Source organism: Cetorhinus maximus, chromosome 12 (genome assembly GCF_964194155.1).
Source record: "Cetorhinus maximus chromosome 12, sCetMax3.hap1.1, whole genome shotgun sequence".
Classification (NCBI taxonomy): domain Eukaryota; kingdom Metazoa; phylum Chordata; class Chondrichthyes; order Lamniformes; family Cetorhinidae; genus Cetorhinus; species Cetorhinus maximus.
Window position 1 is genome coordinate 70,260,659 of NC_135890.1, and position 13,290 is coordinate 70,273,948.

General features: G+C 41.2%; 1 protein-coding gene across 4 annotated transcripts in view; it reads right to left on the bottom strand.

Moving 5' to 3' along the window:
* Window positions 1–2,820: 2,820 nt before the first annotated feature.
* Window positions 2,821–13,290, bottom strand: part of pisd (phosphatidylserine decarboxylase) — a 108,685-nt gene continuing 98,215 nt past the window's right edge. For all 4 annotated transcript variants that reach the window (XM_078553846.1, XM_078553845.1, XM_078553847.1 and 1 more), the window contains 5 exons: window positions 12,678–12,914; window positions 11,209–11,347; window positions 9,286–9,432; window positions 6,226–6,386; window positions 2,821–4,534 (listed from right to left, as the gene is read on the bottom strand). In XM_078553846.1, the coding sequence (XP_078409972.1) occupies window positions 4,313–4,534; window positions 6,226–6,386; window positions 9,286–9,432; window positions 11,209–11,347; window positions 12,678–12,914 (906 nt within the window). In that variant the 3' untranslated portion in view covers window positions 2,821–4,312. The remainder of the gene's footprint in view (window positions 4,535–6,225; window positions 6,387–9,285; window positions 9,433–11,208; window positions 11,348–12,677; window positions 12,915–13,290) is intronic.

Below are 13,290 nucleotides of genomic sequence, written 5' to 3' on the forward strand. Positions count from 1 at the left end.
AAACCATTCCTTATTCTTCTCAACCTGCACAATTTACCACACTGCCTTTCCATCAAATCATAGCTAGAGAATTGCCTGCATTAGTTTCTCTTCCCATCCTTCACAATTACCTATGGAGTCCTCAAGATCTATGCTTTGGCCTCCTCTTATTTCTCATCTACCTACTGTCTCTTCAGTGACACTGAAACATGTCAGGTTCCACAGGTACACTTAACATTCACATTTGTCTCACTGCTGTCCAATATTCAGCAATTGGAGCACAAATTTTGAAAACTGAAGCCATTATCTTTAATCCTTGCTACAAACTCCATTCCCTCTCCCTAGTCATTGTCCAAAGCTGAGACAGACCATGTGCAACTGTCACATTTGACCCCAAGTTGAGCTACATGCTAACTTTGTTTCTTGTATGAGGCTAGTTCCTCTAAACACCAACATTTAGAAGTCTGTTAACATTTGCAAAAATACTAACTTTCTATTCTTCCCACCAAAGTGAATATCACATTTCCCCACATTAATACCACCTTCTTGCCAACTCACTTAACCCATCTATATCCTCACAGCTTACATTTCCACCTAGCTTTGTATTAGCAAACATGGATACACTAGGTCCGTTCACCTAAGTCATTAATATAGATTCTAAGTTCCACACCCTACTAGTTACAGCCTACCAATTTGAAAATGCCCTATTCTGCTTTGACTATTACCAACCCCTAGTGTCATTATGTAACACCTTGTGAAATGTCTATTGGTTCGCCTTTATCAACCCTCCTAGTAACACCCTCAAACTAAAATTTGTCAAATTATTTTTCTTTCATAAAACCGCATTGGCTCTGCCTAATCGTATGATTTTCTACTTCCTTGCTAACACCACTTTCATAATGGACCGTCAGCAGTTTCCCAACAACTTATGTCAAACTAACTGGTCTGTAATTCCATTTTCTCTCTCCCTCCTTTGATTAGCAGTGTTACATTTGCTACCTTCTAGTCTGCTGGGTCTATTCTAGCATCTGGGGAATTTTAGTTCATAACCAGTGCATTCAATTTCTAGTCACCTCTTTTGGAACTTTAGGATTTAGACCATCAGGTATGGGAATCTGAGCTTTTAGTCTCATTTGTATCTTTTTGTTTCTAGTGATATTAAGTTCCTCACTAATTATCTCCTCGGTACCCTACTATTTTTGCTATGCTCGTTGCATCTTCTACTGTGAAGCCAGATTAAACAATGTATATAACATTTATGCCATTTCTATATTCCCCAGCTTCTAAGGGACCAATGTTTACTTTTGCTACTCTCCATTTTTACACACTTATAGATGATCTTACGGTTTTTAATATTCTTGGTTAGTTAGCTCTCCTATTTTTTCGATCATCTGTTGGTTTCTACTATTTTTCATAACATAAGCCTCTTTTAATCTAATATCCTTAATTTCTTTAGTAAGCAATGGATAGATTACTTTTCCCAATGGAATGTATTTGAGAATTCTGAATTATTTCTTTAAATATTTGCCACTGTAAATTTACCTCCATACCTTTTATTCTATTCTCTAATCATCATTAGCTAACTTGCCACCCATACCTATGTAATTTAAGTTTAAGACTCTTGTTTTGGACTTAAGTTTGTCAAACTTAACCTTGTCTCATTACAAGATTTGAACTAGCCTAATGGGTAATTTCTGGTAACACAATGTTCTCCTGGTTAAACTTCCAGCTTCGATCCAATAAAAATATGTGCTCTTCCAAAACTCTGCTGCCTGCATCTCAACTTCCATCAAGTCCCATTCACCTGTGCTCACTGAGCTACACTGGCTCTTTATCTGGCAATATTTAACTTAAATCCTCATCCCTGTTTTCAAAAGCCTCCATTGCTTTGCCCCTAGCTACCTCTACAACCTGCTGCAGCCAGACAATTCTTTGTGATGTTCCAACTCTGCACATCCCCAATTTTAAATGCTGCCTCTGGGTGGCTCAAGATTCCTTTGACAGCACCTTCCAAACCCGTGACCTCCATTACCTAGAAGGATAAAGGCAGCAAACGCATGGGAACACCACACATCATCCTGAATTGGAAATATATTGCTGTTCCTAGGTCAAAATCCTGGAACTCCGTCCCTAACAGCACTTTGGATGTACCTACACCACATGGACTGCAGTGGTTCAAGGCGACGGCTCAGCACCACCCTCTCAAGGGCAATAAAAATGCTGGCCTAGCCAGTGACACCCACATGAAAGAAAAAATAGCCATGCCTTCCAGCTGCATAGGGCCTAAAGCTCTGAAATTCCCTCCCTAAACCATTCTACCTGTATCCCCCTTTTAAGATGTTGCTTAAAATCTACCTTGATATCTCCTGGGGCTCAGTGTCAAATTTTGATTGATAAAGGCTCTTATGAAGTGCCTTGGGATGTTTTGCTATGTTAATGGCACTGGCTATAACAATGAAAGGCAAAACACCCTTGGCAGCAGCCATAAGACAGCACTAAAATCTCAAACAGTGGGCTCTTTGCTCTGGGTCTGAGCTTAAAGAATCAAGGCTAATTCTAATCCATACTGAGAACATAGCAAGGGGACAGGAGAGAGAGAAATATGTTAGTATTTCCATTCCCCACTGGAACATATGCAGTTGGATATGATAAAGCATTGAAAGGTGGAACAATACCCCAGCCTGGGATCCTGGATAGCAACCAACATACAGGAAGCAACACAAACAATATTCTCGTGCTGCATTGAGTTCAGGTATGATTTCAAACCAAATCTGTGCGACTGATTCTCGAAAGTGCAACTGTGAGAAAGTTTTAAAATAAACCAAGGAAATCAGTGAAAAATTCTTGTGAAATACTAGAATTTTATTTTTTTTTTCATTGGCCACTGTGGCAGCTTTCACTGCTCCACATGAAAATCAAACTGCAGTGAATAATAAACACTTTGAACCAGGTACTCTTGATGCAACCACACAAAAGAAACAGATCACAAAAATATGACTGACTGGCACAATTAAATTAAAAACCTTGTTCCTCGTCATAATGCTGCAGATAAGTGATACCCCCTTTCTCTCTCACACGCGCGCACACACACAATCTGTGAAAGAAAATCAGGAAAGTGGTCTCAGGTTCCAAAAAGAGATTTCAGAGTTTGTTATGGCTACTGCTTTAGGACTTTAACAGATAAATGGACAGAGATCCTCAGAACACATGGTGGGTGAAGAGAAAGTCACAGAACCCAACAGGCATCGTGAACCAGTGGCCGCTGCTCATCAATTGTGAGCTTGGTAGTGCGTTGCTGTGGAACAAAGTGCTTGAATAAATCATCAACAAAATAAGCATTTGTCTGTGTGACCACCAACCACCCCTCCAGTTACCCCCCTCATGGCTCTTGTACATGATATGTATCAAGTAATGGACAGTGTAGGAAATAAGGTTCCTTAGACTTTTCCATTGCATAGACATAATTACAGAATCAACAGTGAACTTGTAAAAAATATAAACTCATTTGCATCATTTAGATGTTGTCAAATCCCATTCAGTATCCACTTCTATACAATATCAGGTGACCTGTTTTTACATCTTGCACCAAACTTTATTTCCCTTTCCCTCACTTGTTCACTAAAACAGCTGAAGAGAATCAATGTCTGAGTTAAAGCTTAAACCAAAACGGAACAGCCAAGTTTTAGCATTTCACCCCTTGATTCTAGAAAAACACACCCACATTAACCAAAAATCAGCAATCAGCTGCAGTAAGTTTTGGTATAGTCATTAAATTTATTTTCTCTGAAATGTAATTTGATGAGAAACTGCATTGATTTTTCTTTTTTTAGTATATAAAAATACTGCATTAACTAAAAGTTAGAATGACCCACTGGTTCACCTGCATGGAGCTACTCAGCAAATATTCAAGCATCACCAGCTCCTGCAAAAGTTTATCGGAATCCCCTGCCACTCGCATTTAGACCAGGGCTCTCAAATTCAGCCCATCTTTCAAAGTCCTGTTAACCCTGGTGACCTGCCAGGTTCTCCCTTTGCATGGAGAGGGTATGGCACTGCACATGCTCTGAAAGTCCTATCCTCCCATCAGCTTCCTTTATAAAGGAGCAACTGAGTCAGGTCAGTACATCTTTCAAGAGAATCCATAGTGCCAATAGTGGTAGAGCTGGTCCCTTATATGGAGGCAATGGGAGATGCTTCTGCAGTAATGACGAAAGGAGGAGCAGCAACAAGAATTAAAACCACATTCAGTAATGGCCATTTTTCACTATTCCTTAGTCCAAACTCACTCCTCGTTGCTCCCATCCAACTTGAGATGCCATCGATGATAATTCTATTAGATGGACCCCAGGGCCTCGCCAAACCTGATCTTCTGTCCAGGTTTAAGGTTAAAGGTGAAGTCTTTTGGTGCCTCGAAGATGAGAACAATGGTGGAGCCCAAGTTGAACTCACCCAGGTGCTCGCCTTTTCGCATGGTAATCCCTTTGTTGTTGTTTGTAACAAAGCTGAAGTCATTGTAAGAACCCTTCATGTAGCGGGGACTGTTGGTGTGCAGGTCCTTCACAAGGCAAATGACACAGTAAAAATTCTCTTCTCCAGCAAAGATGCTTAACAGTGACAATTAAATGTAAAAAAACACTACCGCATTTTCATTTAAATCCCAGATTGACTATGAGCAACCATTGCGCTACAGGATTTTACACAACAGAAGCAGAGCTCAAGTGGGGTGGTGGTGATGATTTCCAGCTTTGTACTAGAGCCTAAAGCAGCCACTGTGAGTTGAGTGTCTGTTACAGGAAACATCTGATTTTCCTTCTACTGAACCCAAAGGAAAATAGACTGAGTTCCTGACCCACAGCTCCTATCTGACGCTCCAATCACATCCCACACCCACCGCTCCCAAATCCCCATCCTCGAGGTTTGACTTACTGCAGATGAAACAGCATCAAAAAATGAACAGATCTACGCCAAGGAAAAAGGCTGACTAAACACAAATGAATTAAGTTATCAAAATGAATGAATAGAGGTAATGAAATTGGAATAATGAAAAGCAATAGGCAAAAAGGAGGCATTAGAGGAATCTGCTGATATTAATTGCAGATTTTTTTAAGGAGCACTTGTGGTGTTAATGATCATTAACTCATTAGCTAACTTTTGAAATCAGTGTGGTAAGAGTAGGAACCCTGCATGTCGCAAGGATTGTTCATTTGAAAGGAACTTAAGACTAAATGTGTTCAATTCTGGGCACCACACCACTAAAAATATGTAGAAACACCAGAAAGCACAAAAATGTTGATTCCAATTGAAAAGTGTAAATGACGATTAAAGTGGAATCCTCGGTGAGGTATGTAAAACATTAAACTGCACAACAAAATCCATATTACTACTTCAGGAAACAGGATCAGAGAGAATTTACAGGGTAGTAATAGAGACAAAGATGTCAAGAATTGTCAAAATATACGAGGTACTGGACCGATACGTTTCAATGGGAGAGTTAAGAGTTTTGGAGGAATGGGCTTTGATGGGAGATTTAGATTATCAGAGAGGTGAGTTTAATGGAATCGTTTTATTTCTTGTTCCAAACTGTTTTTCTGAGAATATTAATGATCAATGTTTCCACACTAAAACACAGAAACAGAAAGACCCAAGTTTAATGATATTCATTGTGTCCAGGTCAGATTTTCTGCAACCCATTTCAAAAAAAAGGTGCTCTCTATCCAAACTTAGAGAGGTGGCAGAATAGTAATTGTTCCAGAAAATGAAGGCTTAGTGATCAAGTCTGACTGGGGCAGTAAGCTACTGTATAGTTCAGGTGATTTCCTTATTGCTCATGCTGAGCAGAAGCTCGAAGCTCCATTGAAGATGTCGGGGAAGGGAGAAAGGGAGAATAAGGAACATACTCATTCATTTTGATTTCAATTAATACTATGCATTTTACGAACTCTTTGTTCCAAGAATGGAATGGAGATGAATTTCCGATGTACAGATTGCTAATTTATAGCTGTACACGGGTCAAGGTTTTAGGCCCATGCACACACACACAATATCCTTCATGCACATCAGTTCTCCCCTCACCATCAGACCAGTTCTTAAACTAAATAATTGGAAGCAGTGGAATTAAGCGCAACTCCCTGATTACCAGAACACACCCACCCACAGTGGCAGCACCAAGCTGGAAATCACATACTGAGCTAGACTTAAAAAATTAAAAACATTCACCTTCCTTCTATACATATCAACTGTACTTACATTGTCAAAGTAAATGCGAATAGATCCAACATTTGTGGCACCGACTGCAGTGAGTGAGAAGAAGCCGTGTGTCCATTCTCCAGCTAGGACAACACGCTCATTGTGACAGAAGAGCTCCTTAATCCAACGAGCTACACCAGGATTAACCGACATAAGGGAGCCTGAATAAAGGCAAGGGGACAGGTCAGAACAATCCTCTCAAAATAGACAAACTGGTTTTATTAAAAGGACCTTTCTACTGCTGTCTGATATTTAAACACAAACAATATTGTAGTTTTTGTACACCCTGCAACATGCTAATATACTGGTAACCACACACACGACATGGCACAGTGACCCAACACACCAGTCTCCCTCCATTTAGCAGTAAATAGTAAATTACAATGCGCAATCCTGCTGTCCTATCTGAATATACAATCTTACAGCAATGGAGGCCATTTGACCCACTGTACAACAGTTAGCCAATCATACTCACTCCCCTGCCATTTCCCCATAGCTCAGAGTATGTTTCCTTTTTAAGCATTCATCTAACTTCCTTTTGAAAGTTATGAACCTTCATCTATCCTTTCAGGCAAGACAGTTCAGATCATAATTCCTTACATCAAAACAAAAATCCTCAACTCCCCTCTAGTCCCTTTCCAAATTTTCTTAAAGCTGTGTCCTCTGGTTACTAATCCTATCAGTGGGAACAATTTGTTTCTTCTTTACTCCAATAGGCCCCTTCATTTTGAACACCTTTATTAATCTCCCCTTAACCTTTCCTACTCCAAGAACAGCCACAGCTTCACCCATTTCTTCCCATAACTGAATCCCTCAAAACCTGCTATCATTCTAATTCTCAAACTGAAAATCTCCACAAATATTTTCCTTTGAGTTTTGTGTCAAGTTGAGTGAGAGGAAAGTGGAGAATCATACAAGTTATTTTTGGCCTCATTTGTCCCTCCTCCTCTTACTGTGACACAGATTTAAATATAGAATCCAGTGAGCTAGCTGATGCTTCATGATCTGATCATCAGCAGCTTTGTGAATCCTATTTAGAGATTATGTAATGAAAAGAACTCTCTGTACTGCTGTCAATCTGTGCAGAAAGCAGTTCTATTTTGGCAGCCTATCATCCAAGAGTTTGCATAAATACTAAATACATTTTGAGTGAAACTTTCCTTAAATCAACCTCATTCACATTCTTCTCAAGTAAGAGTCATCTTTATAAGGTGGCTCTATACCAGAAGCAGGCACAGGAAAGCTGGAGACCTTATTCTGATCAAATATCAGTTATTTGACATTTGTACACAGTGCAATGCTGAACTGGGCTGATGTACCCAAGCATATTGTAATAGGACCCACAACACTGGCTTCTCAGAAAGGTCTTCAGGAGGTTTGTGGTTTTTCCCCACAGGCAGGGTGGGAAAAATCAGGCAAGGGGCTGAACAGCCTACCTTCTGTTCATACACTCCGGGGACTCTCTCCCATACCAATTTAGTTGGATCCAGAGTGGAACTGGCAGAGTCTCATAACAGATACGTTCTATGAAGTCACTCGAGACTATTCACAGGTCAAGTTTCATGATGTTGCAGATCTGCATGGGTAACGGTATACAAGATCTGATCTGCACATTAAAACAAAGGCACAATGACAATGTGCCTCCATTGGACTTTTAAACCAGGATCCATTTTTGGTGGAAATTAGATTTGTCTGTAGCTCAGACCTGAACCTAGTTTGATGTGAAATTTCAGGTTCAGGCCAGAAACAAGACAATGTTAACTGTGAGAGTGATAGGCTTCTCTGAAGACCCAGCCGGTTAAGCCAATCATTTGCCATCAATAGGATTCTTGGTTTAATCCCAGCGCAGTGATTTGTTAACTGGGTGATGGTAGGATGTCATAGTCTGATTCAGATTCCCAAGATTGGTAACAGTTCTTACTCCTCGCTGTTATCCAGTACTCGTGCTAGAAGTACACAAGTTTGGGCAATGGCTATTCACAAAGAATGGCCAAACTGAGCCAGGTAAAAGAGGGGGCTATACAAATATAGTCAAGCTAGGAGTAAATGCCTTTCAGAGCTGTGTACGGAGAAAACTGGCAGAAAAGGGAACCGTCAACTTGGGTTGGAATAGACAAGACGCAGTGCTATAGAACAATTAGCTCAAGAGTTGGAATTAAAATCAGCTGTAGTGGGTACGAACTTTTCAAAAAAAAATCTGATCTTTTATTTGGTAACCCGACACCATATTCTGACTGTTCTTTTCTCAGAGGACAGTAACAGAAGTTGTAAATTTCCAATGGCAAGGGGCCAAGAGAGGAAAAGGAATAATGGATCAAGAATAAATATTAGGGTTATTTCCGGCTAGTACAGGACACTCACATTTCAACCAAGAATGTTTGTAGGCTAACCTGTAGGACCTGACAAAGAGCTGTGAATGACGATGTGAATCATGTATTGCTCCTCCCCTCGTTGCTTCCATCTCACCATTTCTTGGTTGGAACAGGTTAGTTCCACTTTATTTCTTCACAATACTTACTTTATTCACCGCCAGGGAACATCATGCACTGGCAACATTAAAACTTTAACCTCCTTTGGGGCCAAGCACCGAGATGTTGGTGATGGGGAATGAAACACCTTTCAGTTCGGACATTCACCGCCAGCTCCACAAACTCTCCCAAATCAGACATAGCACGGCAGGATGCAAAGTAAAGCTCCCTTCTTCTCTGTTCCAACAATATTCTTCAATCCTAATCTCAGAAAAACATGCACTGCTGCATCAATCTAAGGCATTTGCCTCTGTATGCAACATTCCAGGGTGACCTTTTTAATTGTGGCCAAATTAAAGAGATTGTGCCATCGACCTTGGCAATCTACATATCATCACTCAGTCCAGTTAGAACCCTTTACAGCCCGTAGCTAGGGGAAACTTTCAGCCCATCAATCTGGGTGCAATTTGAACCCAGGTCCCAAGCGTGAAAGGCCAGAGTTCAATCCACTGCTCAGTAAAATCTGTTGGAGATTCAGTCTGAATTAACAAAGGGCTTGATTCTGTTTCAAAGCAAACAATAAAACTCTTACCTGGAAAATGGCGCCTGTGTGCAACTCTCCAATCAGCTGGTGAATGAAAACAGTGATAATCTCCAGGTGCCAAATAAATAACACAGTGATATAGGTCATTGCCCTCCCTCGTCACCAGGTGGTCCTGGAAAGTTGTCTCACTTTTATCTGCAGGACAACAAATTACGCAGCAAGTTGTGGATTAGAATAGGATTCTGCTACAAAATAGCTCTGTACATTAGACTTCATAGTAAACAGCTGGTGCGGCCTAAATGGAATTTTGCTGCAGTTCAACTGCTTTACAAAGCCCTGACCAAGTATGTTAGAGATGTTTTCAGATTGCAATTCGGAAGGACTGACCTGACTTTGTATTTTATTTACAGGCAGTGCTCGGAGGGAGCACAATGTGAGCACTAGGTTGGTAAAATTCAATATGATATTAATGAAGGAGGAATCAGGAATCCTCGAGCAACTTTCTTTGGTCCTGCCTCCTCCTCATCTACATGATGCCCTTAGAGACATCTGACTCCACCCCCATGGAGTCAGCTTCCATATACATACCAACAGGATCCAGCAGTACCTCTCCACCATCTCTGTGCTAACATGCATTCTTGGATGAGTTCCAACTTCCTCCAGCAGAACACTGGAAGACCAAAATCATTGTCTTTGATCCCGCCACAAACTCTGCCTTTCGACATTTCTTTATCCCTCTTCCCTCAGCACTCAAACCCTTTCCTGACCTCATCTTACCCCATCTCTGTGATCGCCTCCAACTCCATTATCCTCATCTCACCCCATCTCTATAACCATCCCCAGCTCCATTATCCCCATTACTTTGTTCCTGACTCTGCACAACCTTTCGCCCTGACCTTTAGTGGAGTCCTCACCAAACTAGATCTCACTTTCTGGAACTCCCTTCCTAAATTTCACATCTCAACTCTCTTTATTTTAAAGCTCCTCAATTCTATCTCTTTGACCAAGCCTTTGACCAATCCTGGCTCATCTGTGAAGCCCCTTGAAACATCTTCAGCATTAAAGGTGACATACAGGTCCAAGCTGTTGTTATTGAATGAACTAATGTAAATACCTCCTGAAACCTATACAGGCACATACCTGGGGAGATGGTAGATTAGTGGTAATGTCACTGGACTAGTAATTCAGGGGCCCAGGCTAATGCTTTGGGGACATGGGTTCAAATCCCACCATGGCAGCTAGTGGAATTTAAACTCAACTAATAAATCTGGAATTGAAAGCTAATCTCAGTAATGATAGCCATGAAACCATCATCAATTGTCATAAAAATCTATCTGGTTCTAGGGAAGGAAATCTGCCCTCCAGACCCAGTCTGGCCTTAACGTGACTCCAGGCCCATAGTAATGTGGTTACTCTTAACATCCCTCTAGAATGACCTAGAAAGCTACTCAGTTTGGGAGCAATTTGGGATTGGCAACAAATGCTTGTCTTCCTATGAAATTCATCCAACACAGAAAGAATGAATTCCAGAGGGCTGCCCATGACGTAAATTAAACATACCCTGCACTTTATTTTGCTGTGTTCTCTTTTACCTCGATTCTTGCTAGATACCTTACCCTATACACTGTCACTGACAGAATGGACCATATTTACCATTACGCTAGTGATACAGTTTAATAGCAGGTAATTTGTACACGCACTCACCCCCAATCTGTGCACACAGCTAAGATCCTTCCCACCTTTCACTCCTGAAAGAACAACCATCCCCCCTCCCTCATTCAGTTGCAGGGAAACATTATTTTCCTACACAAAAGGCATTTAAAATATAATTCAGGGAGGCCTGCCCACAAAGCTCCATTCACACAAATGTGAATCCGTTCTGTACTGTAAATTGCACCAGTGCTAACTGAAGCTTTTAGAAACTGTCTGAAAACAAATCAACCCGATCCGGTGTTGAGGAAGTGAACTTACTGTTGCTGATCTCAAGGTGCTCTGACCAGGTCTGTGGGCCCAGGAAAGTCTCCAGTGAGTAAGTCACACCCTTCACTTGTTCCACCTCACAGTTCTTCACTCTCCCAAAATGTAAGATCTTTCCATCAGAAGGACTGATCTACAAAATGGCAATGAGGAGAAAGGCCATCAGTACATGATTCCCCAATGCTGCTAGGTCAGTTACAGCCAAGACACATTCGCCATACACACAATGTTTAAACTGCCCGTAGCATGGGATATATAGGTGACCATTGCACTGCTCTCACAATGGGTGGGATAGCTAAGGCTTTAAGGGTTGTGGCTGAATATGGAGGAAATCCTGGGCAGGATCTGATGCATCCATCGTGACTCTGTTGCATTGTGCTATCACAGTGAACATTCGGAAAAACTGACTATGTACAAAGTTGCTGCACGGCTGTCGCACTGACTCCCTCGTCTGCTCCTTCCCTGATGTAACAGGAAGCCCTTTATCTTCATTCTCTGATGCTTCATTTACTAAGGCATGTATAGATATCCTAGGAGGAGGAAAGGTCTCCTGTTACTTCAGTAAACTTATTCCAGTTTTAATAAAAATTGACATCTGGTGTGGTAACACATTCCCTGAAGTTTGCTGCTAACCCATCACTGCTAGATTAACTCTGTTTCTCTCCCCAGCTTATCAGAGCCTTCGACAGAACCGTCACTGACCTGAAATGTTAATTGTTTCTCTCTCTCCACAAATGCTGTCATTTACAGAACTTCCTGTGTTTATTTTAAATTTCCAGCAGTAATTTATCCTTGTGCTGGTACACTGGAAGCTGATGTGCTATTACTGTCTCCTGTTATTAGAAGCAGCAACACTACATTTGAAGGTAGTGGTTCTGTGGTATTCAGCATAACAATAATACACCAAAATGAGACTGCATTTGCACCAAAGCAGGAGTCAGCACCCTTCATGCCTTAGCATCAATTTGAATTGTATAAAACCAGGTGCAAGGCTCAAAATGGAAACACTGGGACCCTCCTGTAGGTGTTTACCTTTGCTCAGGTAGAACAATATTGCACAGGTGGCCCTTTGGCACCTGTAGGCTCAGACAGCAATACGCTGGCAGGATTGATGGAATAGGGAGGGCGAAAGAGCAGTCTGTCATCACCCAACATACATTCATTCTCCAGCAGGAGGCACTGGACAACAATCAGGAGCAGGAACCCCAGCTGAACTCTTGTCCTTAGCCTCAGAGCACAGAGACTAGCTGTAAAATCTGCTCCTCGGGGATATGGATCTAAAATTCTCTTCAGAGAAACAATACAGGCCAGAAGGCTCAAGTGGACCAATGTGAATTATCCTCTAGGCAATTCAAATAAAAGGAAACATATCCAAAGTAGAATTAGAACAAAGTACAAGGTTTTGTAACCTGGGTTGATTCTTTTTTGGCAAAATCTTCAGAACTGTATTGCAAAGTTCTTACCACACAATGAGAGTCGCTGACAGGACGTGCCTGTGGCTTTAGCTTTCTGCGGAAGAATTCACTGAGATTTCGGTAATGCTGCAAATCTTCCACTGCTGCTTCCTTCATATTAACTCCGAACGTCCATATGTACAAATTATAGACTGGCTTCCGCATCCAGGTGGGCAGCTCCACCTGATTCAGGCGACCCCATGCACGAGACAGCAGTCGGGTGGGAATAGTTTTATACAAGCCAACCTGCAAGAGCCAGAAGAGCAACATTTAAATGCTTGATACCAGCAGGGCTAGCGTTTTGAGTTCAGAAGAGGGGCAACATGAACTGACTTTTATACACTGAAATCACCGAATATCACATGGCAAAATGGTACAAAGGCCGTCAAACATTTTCCAGGACACAATATGAGGTTTGAAACACATTTAAGAGGATGGAGTTACATCGGAAAGGCTGCTTTATGATTCATTAAAGGAATAATTTTACTTGTAAACATACACACATTCCTCAATTGTCACGTTGAATGGGAAAGTCTTACAGCCCTATTTTTCACATCATTTAAAATGTGTGAAATCTTTATTAGCAACAACAGCATACAGACTTTTAAAATTAATTTCAACA